Genomic DNA, 19,583 nt, shown 5'->3' with positions numbered 1-19,583 from the left:
ATACTGGAGTGGTTTGCCATTTCCTTCTCTAGCTCATTTTACATATGAGGAAACTGAAGTAAACAGGGTTAAGTGACTTGCCCAGGATCCTACAGCTAGTATATGTCTGAGGCCAGATTTTAATTCAGGAGGATGAGTCTTCCTGACTCCAGGCTCAGCACTTTTTCCACTGTACCATTTAGTTGCCCCTCCAAATAACTATTAAAGGCTGAAATATTAGGTAAGCATAAACTTTGAAAAGAAAAAAGCAACTGACCCAAAATTGGTAAGCTGTGTGTGAACCCAGAGAGAAAAGATTGATAGTTTAAAAAGGCTAGCCAATTGATCTAGCAATAGATAAGGCTAGCAATAGATAAATGTTCTGACAGCTTTCTTAAACTGATACCTGAAGTACAATTCAGTTTAGCAGCCTGGGCCTCAAGGACCTCAAAAGAAGAAGGGTCCAGTGTAGTGGTGATGAAATAGTAATGTCATCGACTCCACATTAGTTAAGGACCCAGGAAAAATGACATTTTTTAAAAAAATCACACTTTATAGATCTTAGATATATTTCATATACATTTCCTGTGCTACCAGAAGATTAATTTTGTCAAATGAATCTAGCTCCCATGACTATGGTACAAGACTTAGAATGCCAGTACCTGGGTTCAGATCCTGCCCCAATGCTACTTGGGTGCTCTTGGGAAAATCCCAACCTCTTTAGGATTCAGTTGATCCTCTTTAAAATGGGAGAGTTTGACTAGATTATCTCTGATGTCCCTTCTAGCTCTAACTCTGTGCTTCTATGGACTCTCTAGGCCTCGGTTTCTCATCTCTAAAAGGAGGGGTGTCAACTAGATGACTGTTTCACTTTGATATTTGTCTTCCACACCTACACATTGGGTGACATCATCCAAAAACTTATTGGTAATTGGTTGATATATTTATTACTTTTACTATTTCTTCTAGTTCAAAATCTATGATCTTATAAAAGTGATTTATTTTGAATAAGTCTTGACTTATACTTTGTTATAGATGTCTTCATATGACCAAGGAGAGGCACGGAGAGCTCATGTTTCTGTTTTCAAGTTATATTATCCCAATCCCCTCTTCCCATGACCATGGGGTTCTTACTGTATGTATCTTTTCAATTCCTGGCCGCTGCACCGAGACCAGTGATAGCGATGAAATGCTGCCTGGACTAACGGAGCCATAACACTTCCCATGGCTGTCTCATCACCACACCTGTTTCCTTGACCGTCATGTTCCATTCCTAACCTAGAAAGACCCAAAACAAGATATGACTGAAGTAACCAAAGGCATGCTGATGAGTATGGAACTAATGACTTCAAATTTGTTTAATACTTGTTCATGAAGAAAAGGTCTGGGCCAATTATTCCAAACTAAACCAAAAGCAACACCAATGAGAACCTTGATGTCAGTTGGGTGGAAAGCTGGTATTTTTTGAGAAAGCACAGTTAGAAAAGAGAATAATGAGATAAGACAACTTCCCATCTCCTGGTGTTGAGGCCAGCATGGATGTCCCAATGGGGAGCCACTTGTTCGCAGTTTTAGTACATGACCCCTTTCCTGGTTTAGACACATGGGCCATAGGAGGGGAATCAAGATGGCACCTGGGAGACATGTTTCTTTCCAAAGTACCAACACAATTGGAAGAAGCAGGAACAAAACCCAATGTTTTGTTTGGTTTTGCTTTTATTTTTCTGTCCCTTGGTGGTGAAGAGTGACTTACACATGACCAGTTTCATGGGCCACCACAAAGGCTGATGAAAAACCATCCTCATGATTTAACGTACAGCTTCTTACTGGATGACACATTCCTGTGACTGGTGCATATCCTGTAAAGAATAACATTTAAAAATATTAATTTCATCTGAAAGCCCATAAGGAATTACGGCTGGATCCCTGCCTACCAAAAAATCTTCTGCGAAACAAGGATCATTACTTTTCCTTGATAAGCAATGTCCTACAAAGCAGTGGCCATTTGAATGCCCCTTTCTTCTGGATGAGGATACGTGAATTCCTTCCTGGTTGCCGTGCACTGACTGGTCATTGCTGAATCTTTTCATTGGCCACACAGGACCCAGGACCCAGATTTGGGTAAATCAAGGATGATAAGTTACTTGTATGACTTTGATGCCATAGTACCAACTGATTTTTTTTAATTCCATGAAAATTGATAATGAAGTTAAAAGTAGGGAAACTTTTCCCCCCACAAGTTTATGTCAAAATATATCATACATAGGTAAGATGAGTACAAGTCATCTTCTTATGTTGTTCCTAATTTTCAGCCTTACTAGGTGGTGCAACTAATTTTGTGGGTTGTTTCCCCTTAAACCTATGCCAGAGGTTTGATTATTATTATTATTATTTATTAAATAATTACTCATATAACTTATTATTAACTTATCATTAATGATTATTTCTTAAATGAGTTAATTATTAACTCATTATTTAGTATTATTTATTATTTTTAGTATTTAGTATTATTTAGTCTGGATTTTTTCATCTGGTTGGTATAGGGACCTCTTGGTGAAGAAATTCCCTCTTTCAATGCAATTTGGTCACTATTCTGGAACTCAAAATATAAGAGTTGCCCTGGAAAACTGAGAGGCATCTTTTCTTGGTTCATGTTACTAATATGTGTCAGATGCAAGATATAACCCACTTTTTGCTGAATCCAAGGCCAGCTCTTTATCCATTATGCCCATATGTCTCTCTTTGACTTATTAAAACAGTTTGAAAGCAATTCATACTAGGAAGTGTTCTTGTCTTTGTAACAGTCCAAAGAAGTCAATGGACGGTGTTGGAAAGAAAAGATAGACCCAAATGATATAAAACTGCATGCACTGAGCTGCTTAGAACAAACAGGGATTCTGCAGGGATAATCATCCCCTTCTATAGGACAGCACCATTACCTTGCATACCAGCAGGGCCAAAGTCTTGCCTCGTTAAAAAAATGGCATGATCATGGTGTTCAGGATGATTGGGGTCCGACTTCTGCTGCTGACATGCCCAGCGGCATACATTCTCCAGACTTCTGGATGGATTTCCTCTTTCTATGAGGCTGATGGACTGAACAATAACAATCAATTAAAGACATACATGCCAGATTTTTCCAAAGCCTACATTCTGGGCCATAATTTCACACTAAACATTTGGGCTTCTAATTCTTAGACAACTCCTTTTATAACTTAATTAATGTGGAAAACAATGAGTGAGCTTCTTGAACGAGCATTTTAGAAGACCAATGATAAAGTCTACCACTCATCTCTTGAGAGAGGACAGACTCAGGGTGAACAATGAGAGAAATTTTTTAACATTTTGCATGGCTGCATATTTGTTACAAGGATTTTGTTTTTTCAGTGTGGGAGAAAGTGAGAGGGAAAGTGAATAAAATTTGTCTTATTGAAAAAAAACCATAATTTTAAGTGCCTATTTGCAGAAAATACCCTGAAGTAATAGGGAAAAGAGGTAGCTAGATATAGTCTTAACCTCCTAGCTGTCTATTTTCTGGCAATCAAAATGGTGGGTGAAAAGTTGCCACCACTTGGAATGTCTAAGTCAAATAAACAAGCATTTTTTTATTAAGTGCTTGCCATGTAGTGAGTACCATCTAAATGACAAGATTCTCTGTTGTACGACATTCTAACTCCATTCTAATTTGGCTTACATGTGGAAGTGGTTAAACTGTTTCTTGGATTAGCTTGTATGTTTCAACAAATGCTATTATCAGTGTTTACATTCTTAATAAAATAATCATGGATGATTCCATGAAGAACACATACATGCCCTAACAAATAATGAAACGACTAATCCCTGGCCCTTAAGAATACCAGCTGGAATCTGTTTACATTCTCTGGGATTGAGATAAAGTAGGGCAGGCTATGGGGACTAAACCCATAGTTTCAGCAACATACTATCTCATCAGAATGAGATAAAGGTATATTAAATAAGGGATGAAATGCTAACACAATAGTTCTTGTTTCTCTTTCCTTAATGAACAAGCTCTTTTTTATTTCAAACCTGGCAAGAGAAAAACTGAAGGAAAGAAAAAACATACTTAAATATCATGAAAATTGTGAAATTAGCCTTCCTACCTTCATTATCAGGCTTTCACAATTAAATAACATTAAATTCTATTAAAAGCAAAATAGGATTGATTAATTCCATGGGGTGAGATCTAAATATCATAGAAATGCCATTTAAAGGCTAGCTGTACTCAGTTGTTTTACAAGAAATGCCTGCTAATAAAAGTCATATATTTTCATGATAACCCATTTTTTCTTCTCCAACCCCTTCCCCCAAAGGGAAAAAACCACACAAAACTAAATGGAGACGTTATCCAGAGTTCTTCTTTCCATAGAGGAAAGGCTATTTCTGTAAAATATTACATATAGGTAAAACAGGTATAATTGGTATAATTTAGTCAGTGATTGATTAAGCAGTCTCTCTTTAATTGGATCATGTTTATGCACTCAACAAATATTAACTAAGCAAAGGCACTGTGGAGGTATATACAAAGACACTCTTCCTATCCTTAGAAGTTCAGGAGTTGGTAGAAAACTGTAAGTCTTTATATTTTTGCCTGTCTGAGATCTGCTTACTAGAAAACAATCACCATTTTCATAGGTTAACATCATAGATTGATTTCCTTCCTGTATTGAAAGAGACAAATAAATGCCTCTGGCTAAAGTATGGAGTTTTCCTTTCCTTTATGGACAATTCCCTTTCTTTGGCTCAGGGCAATCTATTCCATTGTTATTTGGGGCTGTAGGAATTGGGTATCCAAGATTCCCCAAATGACCACAGCTGCTGCTCTGCCCAGAGTTTCCCATATAGCCTCAAAGACCATTCTTACCTTGGTATAACCCAGCATTATCATGCGTACCAGCACAACATTGATATGCACCCCAAGTGACTCATCATGGTAGATTTCATTCACCTACAAAAAAAAGCAGGTAAACTTTCAAAGGAAGGCATCAAAAAAGCATGACAAAACCAAGATAATTCCCCTGTCACTCATAGCAACTCTGTACTCTGTACGGGTACAGCTGGATCAAAGCAGCATGCTTCTTATCATCCTGGAATCAAATCAAACATGAAGATGAAGCCCTCTTTGCAGAAGCAAGGAGAGGAAGGGAAGTATTCTCATGTGGAATAATCACAATTTTTATTGGATGTATTTAGTTTAATTTTTTAAAAGTCAGATGGAAATTTGTAAATAGTAATTAGGAGAAAGGCACCTTAGAATCAGAATTTTGGTGACAGAAGGAGCTGTAAAGATCTTGAGTCCAACCCAAGTGCCACATTTTCCTGGTAAATAAAGCAAGATGCCCAAATTTTAAATGAGCTAGAGAAGGAAATGGCTAACTGCTCCAAATAGAGTTAGTAAGAGTTAGACATGACTGAAGTGACTCAACAACAACAACCTGCCTTCAAGAAGCTCATATGCTATTAGGGGGATAAGATGTTCATAGTGCCTTTTTAAAAAAGTTTAATTAATTAGTAATTTTCCCCTACTTTACATGTGAAAACAAATTACAACATCGATTTTTAAAACTTTGTGTTCCAAAAACAAAAAAAAAACTTTGTGTTCCAAATTCTCACCCTTCCTCCCTATCTTCCCCTTAAGAACTCAAGCAATTCAATATAAGTTATACATGTGCAGTCATACAAAACATGACAAAAAACTTTAGAAAAAGGAACTAACAAGAACAACAAAATATACTTCCATCTGTATTCGGGTACCATCAGTTCTTTCTCTGTAGATGGATTGCATTTTTATAAGTCCTTCAGAGCTTTCTTGGATCATTGCATTGCTGAAAATAACTAAGTCACTCACAGCAAATCATCTTAAAATATTGCTGTTATTTTTTATATAGTACATTTCACTTTGCATCAGCTCATCTAAGTCTTTCCAGGATATGCTGATAGGATCCTGCTCATCTTTTATTTTTAATAGTAAACTACATTTATAGAGTACTTTAAAGGGAGATGTCCTTACAAAACATCCATGAGGTTGTTTATTGCAACAACAACAATAGCTAACATTTATATAGTACCTTATACCTGACAAAGAATTTTCTTCACAATAGCCCAGCAAAGTAAGTACCACCACCACCACCACCACCACCACCACCACCATGATCTTATATTGCTCTTGCCTCTGCTTCAATTTTTCCCCAGTTACTATTGCTGTTTCCCTCTATCCTATTCACTCCCCATGATATTTACTCTATTTTCTATCTTCTTTTACCCTATCCCTCCTCAAAAGTGTTTTTCTTCTGACTGCCCCTCCCCTAATCTGCTCTCCCTTCATTCATCCCTCTCCCCTCATCCCCTTCCCCTCCCACTTCCCTGCAGTGCAAGATATATTATTATACCCACTTCAGTGAGTACTATTCCCTCTGAGTCAATTCTGATGAGAGTAAGGCTCATTCACTCCCCCACTCCTCCTCCATCTTCCCCTCCATTCCATAAGGTTTTTCTTGTTGTTGTTTTTTATGTGAGATACTTTACCCCATTCTACCTCTCCCTTTACTTTTCTTCCAGTGCAATCCTCTCACCCTTTAATTTTATTTTAAAGATGTCATCATGGGGCAGCTAGGTGACACAGTGGACAAAGCACCTGCCCTGGACCCAGGAGGACCTGAGCTCAAATCTGGCCTCAGACATAACACACTACCCAACTGTGCAACCCTGGGTATGCCACCCAACCCTGACTGCCCCACAAAAAAGATAAACAATAAATGCTTTACAAATATCATCCCTTCATAATAAATTCCCACCTGTGCCCTCTGTCTAAATTTATTCCTTTCAGCTGTCCTCATACTGAGAAAGTTCTTATGAGTTAGAAGTATTATCTTCCCATGTAGGAATATACACAGTTTAACCTTTTAAAATCCCTTATGATTTCTTTTTCCTGTTTACCTTTTTATGCTTCTCTAGAGTCTTGTATTTGAAAATCAAATGTTCAATTCAGTTCAGGTCTTTTCATGACAAATGCCTGAAAGTCCTCTTCTTTTTCATTAAAGTCCCTTTTTTCTCCTGAAAGATTACACTCAATTTTGCTGGGCAGGTGACTTTTGGTTGTAATCCCAATTCCTTTGCCCTCTGGAATATCATATTCCATACCCTCCAATCCTTTCATATAGAAGGTGCTGGATATTGTATTTTCTTGATTGTGGCACCACAGGACTTGAATTGTTTCTTTCTGGCTGCTTGCAATATGTTCTCCTTGACTTGGGAGCTCTGGAATTTGGTTATAATATTCCTGGAAGTTTTCATTTTGGGATCTCTTTCAAGAGATGATTGGTGGATTCTTTAAATTTCTACTTTACCTTCTGCTTCTAGAATATCAGGGAAAATTTCCCTGACAATCTCTTGGGAGGTGATGTATATGCTCTTTTTTTTTTTTTAATCATGGTTTTCAGGTAGTACAATAATTTTCAAATTATCTCTCCTGGATCTATTTTCCAGGTTTTCCAAGGAGATATTTCACAATGCCCTCTATTTTTTTTTCTTTCTTTCGGATTTGCTTTATTGTGTCTTGGTTTCTCATAAAGTCATTAGATTTCATTTCTTCCATCCTAATTCTTAAGCAATTATTTTCTTCAGAGAGCTTTTCCATTTAGCTTTATAAGCTGTTGACTTTTTTTTTCATGCAGCACTCTCATTTTTCCTCTACTTCTCTTACTTTATCTTCAAAGTTCTTTTTGAGCACTTTTCTGGCCTGAGACTAATTCATATTTTTCTTGGAAGCTTTGGATGTAGAGCTTTGACTTTGTTATCTTCTTCTGAGGGTGTATTTTGATCTTCCTTGTCACCAAAGAAACTTTCTATGGTCCTCATTTTTTTCTGTCTGTTCATATTGCTAGCTTCTATTTTGACTTATAACTCCTTCTTAAAGTGGAGCACTCCCCTTCCAGGATACACTGTCCCAAGCTTCTGGGGGTCCCAGGTAGTACAACTTAAGGAGAGGCAGGTTCTCCACTCACCTGGCCTGTACTCTGGATTGTAAAATCTCTCTTTTCTTTTTGTTTTCTTTTTTTGTGGGGTAGAGAGGATTAAGTGACTTGCCCAGGGTCACACAGCTAGTAAGCTGCCCCCTGTAAAATCCCATAGTACTTTTGGAATGCTTCACAGATTTGCATGTCATCCTTGTGCAGGGGCCATGCTAATCTTCTCTGTATCATTCCAATTTTACTATATGTGCTGCTGAAGTGAGCACAATCCCATAGTACTTTTAATAATAATACTATTTCTACACCACTTCAAGGCATACAAAGTGCTTTATATATGATAGTATCATATGATCATAGGATGAGACCTGGAAGGGACCTCAGAGGCTATCTAGTCCAACCTCTTCATTTTGCAGATGAGAGAATTGAGACCATTGGAAGCCAAATGAGTTGCCTATCATCACAGAGGTCATATACATCAGAGGTAGGATTACAACCAAGTTCCTCTAAGCTTTTTCCAACAGTCCACATTAGCTTCCTAAAACATAGGAATCTTTTTTTCTTTTTCTTTCTTTCTCTTTCTTTCTTTCTTCCTTCCTTCCTTCCTTCCTTCCTTCCTTCCTTCCTTCCTTCCTTCCTTCCTTCCTTCCTTCCTTCCTTCCTTCCTTCCTTCCTTCCTTCCTTCCTTCCTTCCTTCCTTCCTTCCTTCCTTCCTTCCTTCCTTCCTTCCTTCCTTCCTCTCTTTCTTTCTTTCATTCACTTGGCATCAGATCATACAGGTCTTCCAAGGTTTCTATGAAAACCATCCTCTTCATCATTTCTTACTATGCAATTCTATTCCCTTACATTGGTATACCATAAGTTGTTCACTCATTCCCCAATTTATTGGCACACCCTCAGATTCCACCCTAATTTTGTAGGATAATTTCCCCCAATCGTCCTTTCCCTCCTTTCCCATTCCCCAGTGTACTCTTCTCTTTTCATATTTTTAAGATCACCAAAATATATTAGAACAACTTCCAGTTCTTGTCTAAGTAGACTCCCTATTTGACCCTGGAGGATGGCGAACATACTTATCATCTACCTGTATTAGAATATAGGCAGTTTATCCTTGTTTAGTCCTTTATATTTGTTTACTCATGTTTACTTTTTAATATGTCTCAACTTAAGAGATAAAATTTTAAGGTTTCTACATAGCTTTGGTCTTTTCATCAGGAATGTTTGGAAGTCCTATATTTCATTAATGATCCAAATTTTCCCCCTATAGTGTTATATTCAGTTTTCCAAGTAAGTTATTCTTGCTTCTAAACCTAATTCCTTTATCTTCTGGAATATCATATTCCCAGTTCTTCACTCTTTTCTGGTGGTGGCTGCTAAGTCATGTGTGATTCTAACTGTGGCTCTTGGTATTTGATTATTTCCTTCCCTGATTACCTGGAGTGTTTCTCTTTGACTTGGAAGCTCTGAATTTTGACTTTATGTGTCTAAGAATTTTTAATTGAGGTTTCTTTCAGGAAGTGACTTGTGGATTCTTTCTATTCTCACTTTGCTCTCTGGTTCTAAGAGATATGAGTATTTATCTTTTAGTATTTTTTTTTTGAAACAGACTGTCTAGGCTCTTTTTTCATCATAACATTGGTACTGTACAATGATAAACTTAAATATTTTTTCCTTGATCTGTTTTCCAGGTTGGTTTGTTTTTGCTTTGAGGTACCATACATTTTCTTCTATTTTTCAAGCTTTTAGCTTTTGTTTTAACATTTCTTGTAGTCTTAGGGAGTCATTGGCCTCTATTTAGTCCATTTTACTTTTCACAGAGTTTGTTGATTGGATAAGATTTTGTACTTCTGCCATCCTGCTAATTTATTTCTTTTCCAATGCTTCCCCCCGCCATAGTTCTCATTTCTTTTCAAAATTTTCCCTTAAGTGTTCTCAATTCATTTATAAAAATACTTTTAACTTTCAAAAAAAACCCTCTTGCTTACTTTCTTTCAGGAAGTGGAGTTTGTATCCAAGATGTGTTTTTCTCTCTGGGGATTTATTGTAGATGCTTTGAACTCATTCTCTTCTTCTGTGTTTATGCCTTGAGTGTCCAAACCACTATAATAGATCATTATGATGAGATTCTCTTTTTTTGCCCATTATGTAGCCTAGTTCCTCACTTTAGATTTGATCTCAAGGCTGGACTTTGCCACTCTTCTGGAGGGAGGATATGGACTGGCCTTGTTGCTGCAAGAATGATTAGGGTATTAAGTATTATGGATAATTTTAATTTCAAAGTAATGTTTCCAAGCACGAATACCCTCCTAGCATTTCTCAGGAAATTTATATATTTTCTTTCTAAATCAAGAGGAACATTAGTCAAGGAAAGGGGGAAAAAGTTTCTTGTGTGAAGTAAAGGTTAATAATCAACATGGAGATGTTACTTGTTCAAAGGAATTCACTGACATCAAGTTGAAAGCAAATGCAGAAAACCCTGACAGTTGGACTTGAAGGTTAAGGTCAACATTTTTTAGAACTAGGACAGGAACATGTAGGAGAAAAGCTGTCATGATCCAATCAGTCAGTCTTGCTTGTAAATGTTGTCATGTTATGTAAGTGATTGTTCATGGCCCCATCTCCTAACAAGGAGTCATTATTGTAAATAAAATAAATATTAATAAGTTTATACACATGGTATACTTCATGCACATCCTAGGAGTGATGTTCCCAGAAATAACAAATTTTGGAAGCAAAATAAGTCCTTAAATCAACAATTGAGATGCACAATTCTGTGTAGTTGTTAACTTTGCCAGGAGATAGGAATGTTACATTATTGGAATAATATTCAATTATGTGTAATGGCATCTTCCAGGGTTTGAATATTTACTATAGCCTTTGTAAATACTACTGAGCTTGATATTTCTTATTTTTTAACAAAAATCTTAGATATTCATAAAAATAAGTAAAGAGTATGAAGAATATTAGAAGAATTTTTGAAAGATAAAGTAAATCAGTAAGCTCATTGCCAGTAGTGGTTTAAATCACTGTCCTAATATTGGCTTATAAGAATAAACCATGCAATTATTATTATATCTTTTTTAAAAAAGAAAACCCGTGAAGCTTCTAGTATAATTCTGTTACAGAAAAATGACACACTTTTTATACTTTCAGTTTTATTGATATTTTCTCATTACATCACAAATATTTACAGATCACCCCCACTTTGTGAGAAGTCCCTTATAACAAAATAAAAGTTAAGTAATGCTGATGATTCTATGACTTCATCTGAAAGTGCATGCCACATTTCACATCTGTAGTACCCCTCTCATCTATTTTATTTGAATAAAGACCATCTTTCATTCCATTAGAAAAAAAGAGAGAGAAGACAAAAAGAAAATTTCTTGTAACAAATATGCAGACAACATCCAGGAAAACCATTCTGAACTCAGATAACACAGAAGGAAGTCAAAAGGAGTGAGACAAGTAAGAAGGCCAATCCAATTTTCAAAAGCAGACCTTAAGCCAACTAATAATCTAAACACAGAGTGTTGCAAACCAGTCCCTATTCTAATTATGGGCTCCCTGAACCTAAGGAGAACCCTACCACCACCACCACCACCACCACCACCTATAGATCCCAGAAAAGAGAGGCAGGCCCCAGAACTACATTGTGCACTTACACAAGCTGGTGTGTAATGAAGTGAATAGAAGCAAGAGAATATGCATAGTGACAGCAATATTGTTTGATGAATTGTGAATGACTTAAACTATTTTCAGCAATGCAATGATCCAAGACAATCCTAAAGGACTAATGATAAAGCATACTGTCCCCCTCCAGAGAATGAACCAATATAGATTGAATACAGACTGAAGCATGATCCCTTTCTTTTCTTTTTCTTTCTTTCTTTCTTTCTTTCTTTCTTTCTTTCTTTCTTTCTTTCTTTCTTTCTTTCTTTCTTTCTTTCTTTCTTTCTTCTTTCCTCTCTCCCTCTCTCTCCCCCTCTCCTTCCCTCCTTCCCTCCCTTCCTTCCTTCCTTTCTTGTTTGTTTTATCTTCCTATTCAAAATTACTAATACAGAAATGTTTTACATAATTGTACATATATAACCTATATCTCATTGCTTACTGCCTCAGCGATGTGGGAGGGGAGGGAGAGAGGGATAAAATTTGGAACTCAAAACTTTAAATTAAAAATGTTTAAAAATTGGGGGGGTTGAGGGAGGGAAATTGAAGCCCCCCAAAAGGGAACTGCATTATACAGAAACCTGGTAATCATAGCAGGAGATAAGCCTAATTTGGTCTAGATACCAATAATGAAGCTGAAGTATAGAACTGTGTAGGGGTCCCAGGTCAGTATGTTCTCTATAGAGACTACTGGATAAGGCAATGCATATTTCTCAGCTTTGCATGGTGCTGTTTCAAAGTGTAGTAGTGCATAAAAACCTCACAAATTTAGAATACCAGAAATATTAAGCATATCCTTTATTGACCACAATTTTATTTTAAAAAGTATAATCCATAAATGACATTGGAAGAAAAATTCAAACTTAGAGACTAATTCAGTCATTAAAAATTGGTGGGTGAAAAAGAATAAATCATACAAAAATGAAATAGCATACTCAAATTCTTACAAAGTAGCCAAAGAAGTCCTAGAGGGAAAGGGTTTTTTTGGTTTGTTTGGTTGGTTTTTGTTTTTGTTTTTGCAGGACAAGGAAGATTAAGTGACTTGCCCAGGGTCACAAAGCTAGTAAGTGTCAAGTGTCTGAGGTTGGATTTGAAGTCCGGTCCTCCAGGGCTGGTGCTTAATCCACTGTGCCACTTAGCTGCCCCCGGGAAAGTTTTGCTTTTTGTTTTTTGGGGTTTTTTTTTGCTCGGGGCAATGGGGGTTAAGTGACTTGCCCAGGGTCACACAGCTAGTAAGTGTCAGGTGTCTGAGGCTGGATTTGAACTCAGGTATTCCTGAATCCAGGGCCGGTGCTTTATCTACTGTGCCACCTAGCCGCCCCCGGGAAACTTTATTTTTAAAAACATTTTATTTTATTTTTTATAAGACTTATACCTTCAAATTTTTTCTCCCTCCCCCTTCCCCAAGACAGCAGGTAATCTGATATAAGTTATATATGTACAATAACATTAAACATATTTCTGCATTAGTCATGTTATAAGAGAAGAATCAGAGCAAAAAGGAAAAACCTCAAAAAAAGAAAAACAACAGCACCGAAGACAAAAGAAATGGTATGGTTCAATCCACATACATATTCCACAGTTTCGTTTTTTTTTCTGGATTATGGAGAGCCTTTTCCATCTTGAGTCCTTTGGAACTTTCTTGTACCCGTTGTATTGGTGAGAAGAATCAAGTCTATCACAGTTGATCAACACATGATGTTGATAATACTGTGTACGATAAAAACATTTTATTTTTAAAAGAGAGAAAACAGACTAATGAGTTGGGAATGTGGAAATTTATTTTGATTTGGGGACCCTACCTTTGGGCTGAGATTAGAAAGCTTTAGGCAGTCAGGGTCTCTTCTGTGTGGGAGGTGCCGGTGCCCCTCCCCCTCTGCTTCAGCTGAGCCAAAAAGCCCCATGGGCTATACAAGATGCCAGGTCAGACCACTGGGGGGAAAAAGCCCCCCACTCCCTCCACCCTGAATGGAGGTATCTGAGAGATGCTGAGCTCTGTCATAGCCTGTGCTGAGGCACGGGATGCTTGAGCATGCCCGCAGCCCCAGACGCAGCCCTAGCCACAGCCCTGGCTGGCAGATTAGCTTGGTGTGTGGGCGCAAAAAAGCCCCAAGATTTGAGTGGCAATAAGATATATATATATATATATATATATATATATATGTAGACCTGGGAGTGAGACAGGGGGATGACGGACTAGATAGAGAGACTGGAGGCTGCTGACGAGACGGCAAAGCTTGGAGAAGATAGAGATGGGGCTACAAGGACACAGGAGAAGACGAGAAGGACTAGGAGCAGAGAAAAGAGAGGCCGAAGGGCAGACTGACGGAGCAGACAAACAGAAGGTCGGTGAGAGAGAAACACAGGGGTTCAGTGATGGCAGTAAGGAGAGGAAAGTTAGAAACATGGGGATTTACAAAGTGAAAGGGGCTCAGAGTTAGAATAAAGGACCTGAGTGCCCTAAGACCTCTTGCGGCTAAGGCCCTTATTGTATTCAAGAAGTTCCAAGCAGAGCAGGTGGGAAAGAGACTCACTGCAATGCAGTCAGGTTGTACATTTTATTTCCCTGTATTCTTAATTTTAAATAGTATCTCATAAATAAACTCTGCTTTGATTATTTAGTTAAGAGGCTTCTTAATATTTTGCTTACCAATTTTGGGAGTGGAGCAGTGTGGTGGAACTTTATAAATGGCCCATATTAAATTAATAGCAGTCAGATAGACAAATAGTCAAAAGTCCCCAGATTAGTCCTCCAGTCAGCTTTAGCCCCAAAATTAGCCTAGTCATTTAAAATATTACACATTTGAATGGCAACCGCAGCAGGACTTATGGCCCAATTATAATTTTTCTAAAGTTATAATTTTTCATATAACCATAATTTTCATAAATCCAATTATATAATTTTCCCAGGTTAGATATAGTTATTAATAATTAATTTTTGTACAGGAATAAAACAAAGGAAATAAAAATCACAACTAACACTGAAAATGATGGAAGAGATAGAGATAATAAACCAAACTAGTTTAATTAGATGAAAATGTAATTAGAAAATGTTTAATAAAATAAATAAAAATACAATGAAACATAGATTGACTTGGCCCTCAAGGATTTTGTTTCTTTTTAAATTTGATCCCAATGGGTACCTATCTTAAATTAAGAGTGAATATCATGTGTAATGGACAGCTAGGTGGTGCTTCAGTGGATAGATTATCATCATGGAGTCTGGAAGACTCCTCTTCCTGAGTTCAAATTGGGCCTCAGGCACTTACTACCTGTGTGACCCTAGGCAAGTCACTTAACCCTGTTTGCCTCAGTTTCCTAATCTGTAAAATGAGGTGGAGAAGGAAATGGCAAACCACTTCAGTATCTTTGCCAAGAAAACTCCAAATGGGGCTACAAAGAGTCTGACATGATTGAAATGGCTGAACAATAAAAAAAAAAATTATAAGCAATAGAGAAACACTAGATATTTTGTTAAAAAGATTACAGTTAAAGCAAAGATGTTCACTGTCCCTACTATTTTAATATAGTTTATAAAATGGTGTTTGACCTTTGTTCTCAAAGAGGACCATTACATTGAGGTGATGTCATGACTTACACTAAATTGGATTTAAGTGAGGGAGGGTTGTGCAAGGTCACCAAATTCACTTTGTCATCCAGAGTCATCTGGGTCCAGTGGAAAGATATCTATCAGAATGATTGGAGATGGCCCTGGATATTTAAAGGTAATTGGGGTAAAGTGACTTGCCCAGGGTCACACAGTTAGTAAGTGTCTGAGGTGATATTTGAACTGAGGTACTCCCAACTTCACGGCCAGTGCTCTATCCACTGTACTACCTAACTGTCCCATTCTAAAAATATATTAGCTATACAAATAAGACAAAAAAGAGATTGATGGAGAAAGTTACAGGAATGAAGCAACAAAATCATTTTTGCACATATATACATATATAATGAATATGTATATATAGTAGATTACTAAATCTACTAAAAATCAATGACAATAAATAAATTTAGTAACATAGCAGCATATAAAATAAACTCACAAAAAATCATCAGTCTTTATATTGTGAACAAAACTCAGCCAGTGGAGATAGAATTCTGAATGAATTACTATAGAATTTATATCTGGGAATGCAGATATCAAAAAACATACCAATTTTATAGGAATAGAATGACAAAGCACTCTTTACAGAAATAAATACATAAATAATTGAAGAGAGATTAATTGTTCATGGTTGGGCCAGGCTAAAATAGTAAAAATAGCAATACTAATTTAACTTAGAGATTATTAAATTTATAAATACCAAACTACTAAAGGATTGCATTATTGAGCTAAATTAAATTATAACAAAATTTATCAAAAGAAACAAAACAAGGGTCAAAAATCTCTAAGGAAATAATGATTTTAAAAAGTAGAAGGAAAGCTGTCCAGCAGTACCAAATCTCAAATTATACTACAAAGCATTTAACATTAAAACAATTTCGTGCTGGTTTTTTTTCTGGGCTGGACTTGACCCAAGTCAATCCCTTTGAAGTTTAAGTTTGATACTGGAATAAAATGAGACGCTTTTGGGTTAATCACTTTTTAAAACAGATTTACTTAGCCATAATGGATTTAACAAGGAGATTTAACAAGGATAGGCATTAAGGACCCTTTGAACTGATTCAGCTAAATGCTTGAGTTACTCATATTGAACTACCAGCCAAGTATCAGAGCACCTCTTCAAGGCTGCTTTGTACTCAGAGAGGAAGTGATGTCTGTCAACAGTCTGAACCTTGAGTCCTCTGAGCTTAACCAAGTCTTAGGGAAGTTTGTAATACCTTTTAAGGAAAAGCTCACCTCTTTTTCATGGTGGAGAAGAGAGAGGACAGGTTTAAAAATAGAAAAGCTGATCAATGAAACAGATTGCACATGATACAGAAGCAACGGAACACAATAACAGTGATAGATAAAATCAAAAACACAAAGTTCTGGGGTTAGGGACTCACTATTTAACAATAACTTGGGAAAAATTGAAAGCAATCAGTAAGAAATGAAGCTTACGTTAATACTCCATACAATAATGACTTCCAAATGGATACGTGACCTATATATAAAAGTCGAATTATTTTTTAAATATTCAGAAGTAGATAGTGAAATGAAAAGCATTATTGATCAAGGTTATTGATTGCTCTAATAAGGGATACAGAAGATTACAGGAGATAAAATGAGCAATTGTAAGGAAATAAAATTGAGCAGTTATTGAACAAATAAAAGCAAAGCACTAAGCAAAGGGGAATCAGTTAACTGGGGGAAAGGGGAGCATCTTTGCACTAAATTCAAGAAAAATAGGGAAATGATATAAACATATAAGAACAGAAGCCAATCCCCAGGATATAAATAGTAAGAGTATTGGACACGAAGTTATCAAAGGAAGAAATCTAAGTAATTATAATCACATGTTAAAATGTTCTAAATCACTAATAGTTAAAAATAAAATTAAAACTATTTTAAGGTCTATCTTAGCAAAGATGAAAAAAATGAAAAAAAATAACTGTTAGAGGGGTTGTGGGAAGACACCAGTACTGATGAACTGTTGTTAAACCTCTGAATGGCTCAAGCCATTCTGGAAGGCAACTTGAAACTATTTCCCCAAAAGTCACAAAACCCAATACCCATTGACTCACTGATATAATTCCTAAGCAAATACTTCAGAAAGATCAAAGAGGGAGACAATACATAAGCATGAGAATATTTATAGTAGTTCTTTTTGTAGCAACAAAGAAATAGAAACAAAAAGGGGCATTATCAATTGAGGGATAGCTAAACAAGTTATTGTACATTAATGTAATGGAAAATTATTATCACAAGAAATGACAAAAAGCATGGTTTCAGAAAAATCAAAGAACAGTAATGAGAAAGAATGCCTTGCATCTCTTGTAGAGAGGTGACAAACTGAAGGTGTTGGATGAGACAGACTTTTTAAAGATATTTTTGCTTGACTAAACTTATTACAAGGGAGGACTTTTATTTGTGGGAAGGCAAGGGAAACTTGTTTGGGAAGACTGGGGGTAATGATTGGGATATAGAGTGAAAAAAAGAAAATAAGAAAAAGAAAACAACAAATGAAATATTTTAAACAACACCTAAGAGAGCAAAAGAAAATGGAATGGGAAACAGACAAACAAGTTGTATAATATTCTTTTTCTGAACTTATTTCTTTGTGAAAATGTGCATGATTATTGATAATTTTTAGTTTAAAAAAACTCAAAATAAGAAAAGGTATATTGGGAACATGATAGCATCAAGTATTTGATGGGTTAAAATTTTCTGCTTTGCCCCAAAATGAAGAACTGGAAGTACTGCGAAGCAAGTTGTAGAGAAGCAGATTTTGTCTCTATATAACAAACTTTTTCTAAAAATTAGAGGAATCAAAAGTATCATCAGATGCTCCAGGAGGCAGTGGGTTCCCTTCATTTAGCATTTCCAGTGGGAGGATGAATGAACAGTTGTTGTAAATACTAGGTTAAAAGACCTCCATGATTCATTCCAACTCTAGAATTTGATGGTTATGGTAGTTTCTAACAAACCAAAATAATCCTAATTTAACAGCTAGTGATTATACTGGTCCCTGAGCCCATCTCACTGAAGGTTAATATAACAGGTAATCTAAGGTTAATATAATATGAAACTATAAAATCTCAATTAACTGGGGGGGGGTTCTTCAGTGTGAATAGAGCTTTCAGGACTTGTGACCTCAAGGCTTTAAGAAAATATGGTCTAATATCCCTTATAAATTGTCTGTAATTAAATCTGTTTCCTGCAGGCATTATCTACCTATTCAGGAATTGAAAGTCAGGTACTTAAATACCTCCAATTACTTAAGGAAGAGGAAGGAAAGATGAAAAGAAGAAAAAAGGAAGGAAGATAGAAAGAAGGGAAGGAAGGAAGGGAGGGAGGGAGGGAGGGAGGGAGGGAGGAAGGAAGGGAGATAGATGGATGGATTTGCATTTTTCCATAATATTTACAATTTTAGAAAGTTTCCTCAAGATGAATCTGTTAAAATGTTAAAAGCATCATCAAGAAAAGCTCAGTAGAAGAAAAGATTGAGTCATGGGGCTAGTAGTTAAAAAATAAGGTATGTATATAGATATAACTGGGGAAGAGTAATTGTTTCTCAGGGCCATCTAATTAGAAGAAGAGAGATAAAAGGTATTTCCATTTCTGAAAATAAAGTTTCAAAGAGCAATAGCCTATATTTCAAGAACCCATATATTATACAAAAGTAGAATTAATATCAATAATTTGCATCAAGTTGTTTATTTGGATTGTTTATGTTTTAGCAAATTCATCTTGAGAAAACTTTACAAAAATTGTAAATAGTAGAGAAAAGGCAAACACATCCTTCCTTCCTTCCTCCCTCCCTCTTTCCCTCCTTCCCTCCTTCCTTCCTTCTTCCCTTCCTTCCTCCCTCCCTTCCTTCCTTTCTTCCTCTCCTTCCATCCTTCCTCCCTCCTTCCCTTCCTTCCTTTCTTCCTCCCATCCTTCCTTCCTTCCTCCCTCCCTTCCTTCCTTCCTTCCATCCTCCCTCCCTTCCTTTCTTCCATCCTCCCTCCCTTCCTCCCTTCCTTCCTTCCTCTCTCCCCTTTTCCTTCCCTGCAATTTTCTCCTCAGTAAAAAGTGTGGAAATTTGACTAGATGTCTCTAAAGACCACTGCAGCTCTCTATCTATGGTCCTATGTTCAGTTCCTCAGAAGACAATTCAATTCAATAAGCACTTAACACGCGCTGACTATAGCAGAACACGATATTGGGCACTAAAAGTCATCCAGAGCTTTTTAATAAAACAAGCCTGATTTGAATGGAATAGTCCAGTAGGGAATAATGACACATATAAAAAGCCCAATAATAAAAAACAATACAGGATCAGAGCATAATAGTAATGCCAAATGCTACATGCTCCTTCTCCA

The 19,583-nt window shown here is 36.6% G+C and overlaps 1 protein-coding gene and 1 non-coding gene across 2 annotated transcripts in view; both read right to left on the bottom strand.

Annotated features, from left to right (window-relative positions):
• ADAMTS3 (ADAM metallopeptidase with thrombospondin type 1 motif 3) overlaps window positions 1–19,583 on the bottom strand; it is a 295,940-nt gene that overhangs the window by 55,109 nt on the left and 221,248 nt on the right. Inside the window, 4 exon segments of the mRNA XM_043969646.1 lie at window positions 1,114–1,257; window positions 1,733–1,838; window positions 2,919–3,075; window positions 4,862–4,945. Of these exon segments, the coding sequence (XP_043825581.1) occupies window positions 1,114–1,257; window positions 1,733–1,838; window positions 2,919–3,075; window positions 4,862–4,945 (491 nt within the window).
• LOC122733225 lies at window positions 8,127–8,233 on the bottom strand. Its single transcript, XR_006353807.1, has one exon. It is a non-coding gene; the product is annotated as a U6 spliceosomal RNA (small nuclear RNA).

Source organism: Dromiciops gliroides, chromosome 6 (assembly GCF_019393635.1).
Source record: "Dromiciops gliroides isolate mDroGli1 chromosome 6, mDroGli1.pri, whole genome shotgun sequence".
NCBI classification, from domain to species: domain Eukaryota; kingdom Metazoa; phylum Chordata; class Mammalia; order Microbiotheria; family Microbiotheriidae; genus Dromiciops; species Dromiciops gliroides.
This window is presented reverse-complemented; position numbering and strand designations above follow the sequence as displayed.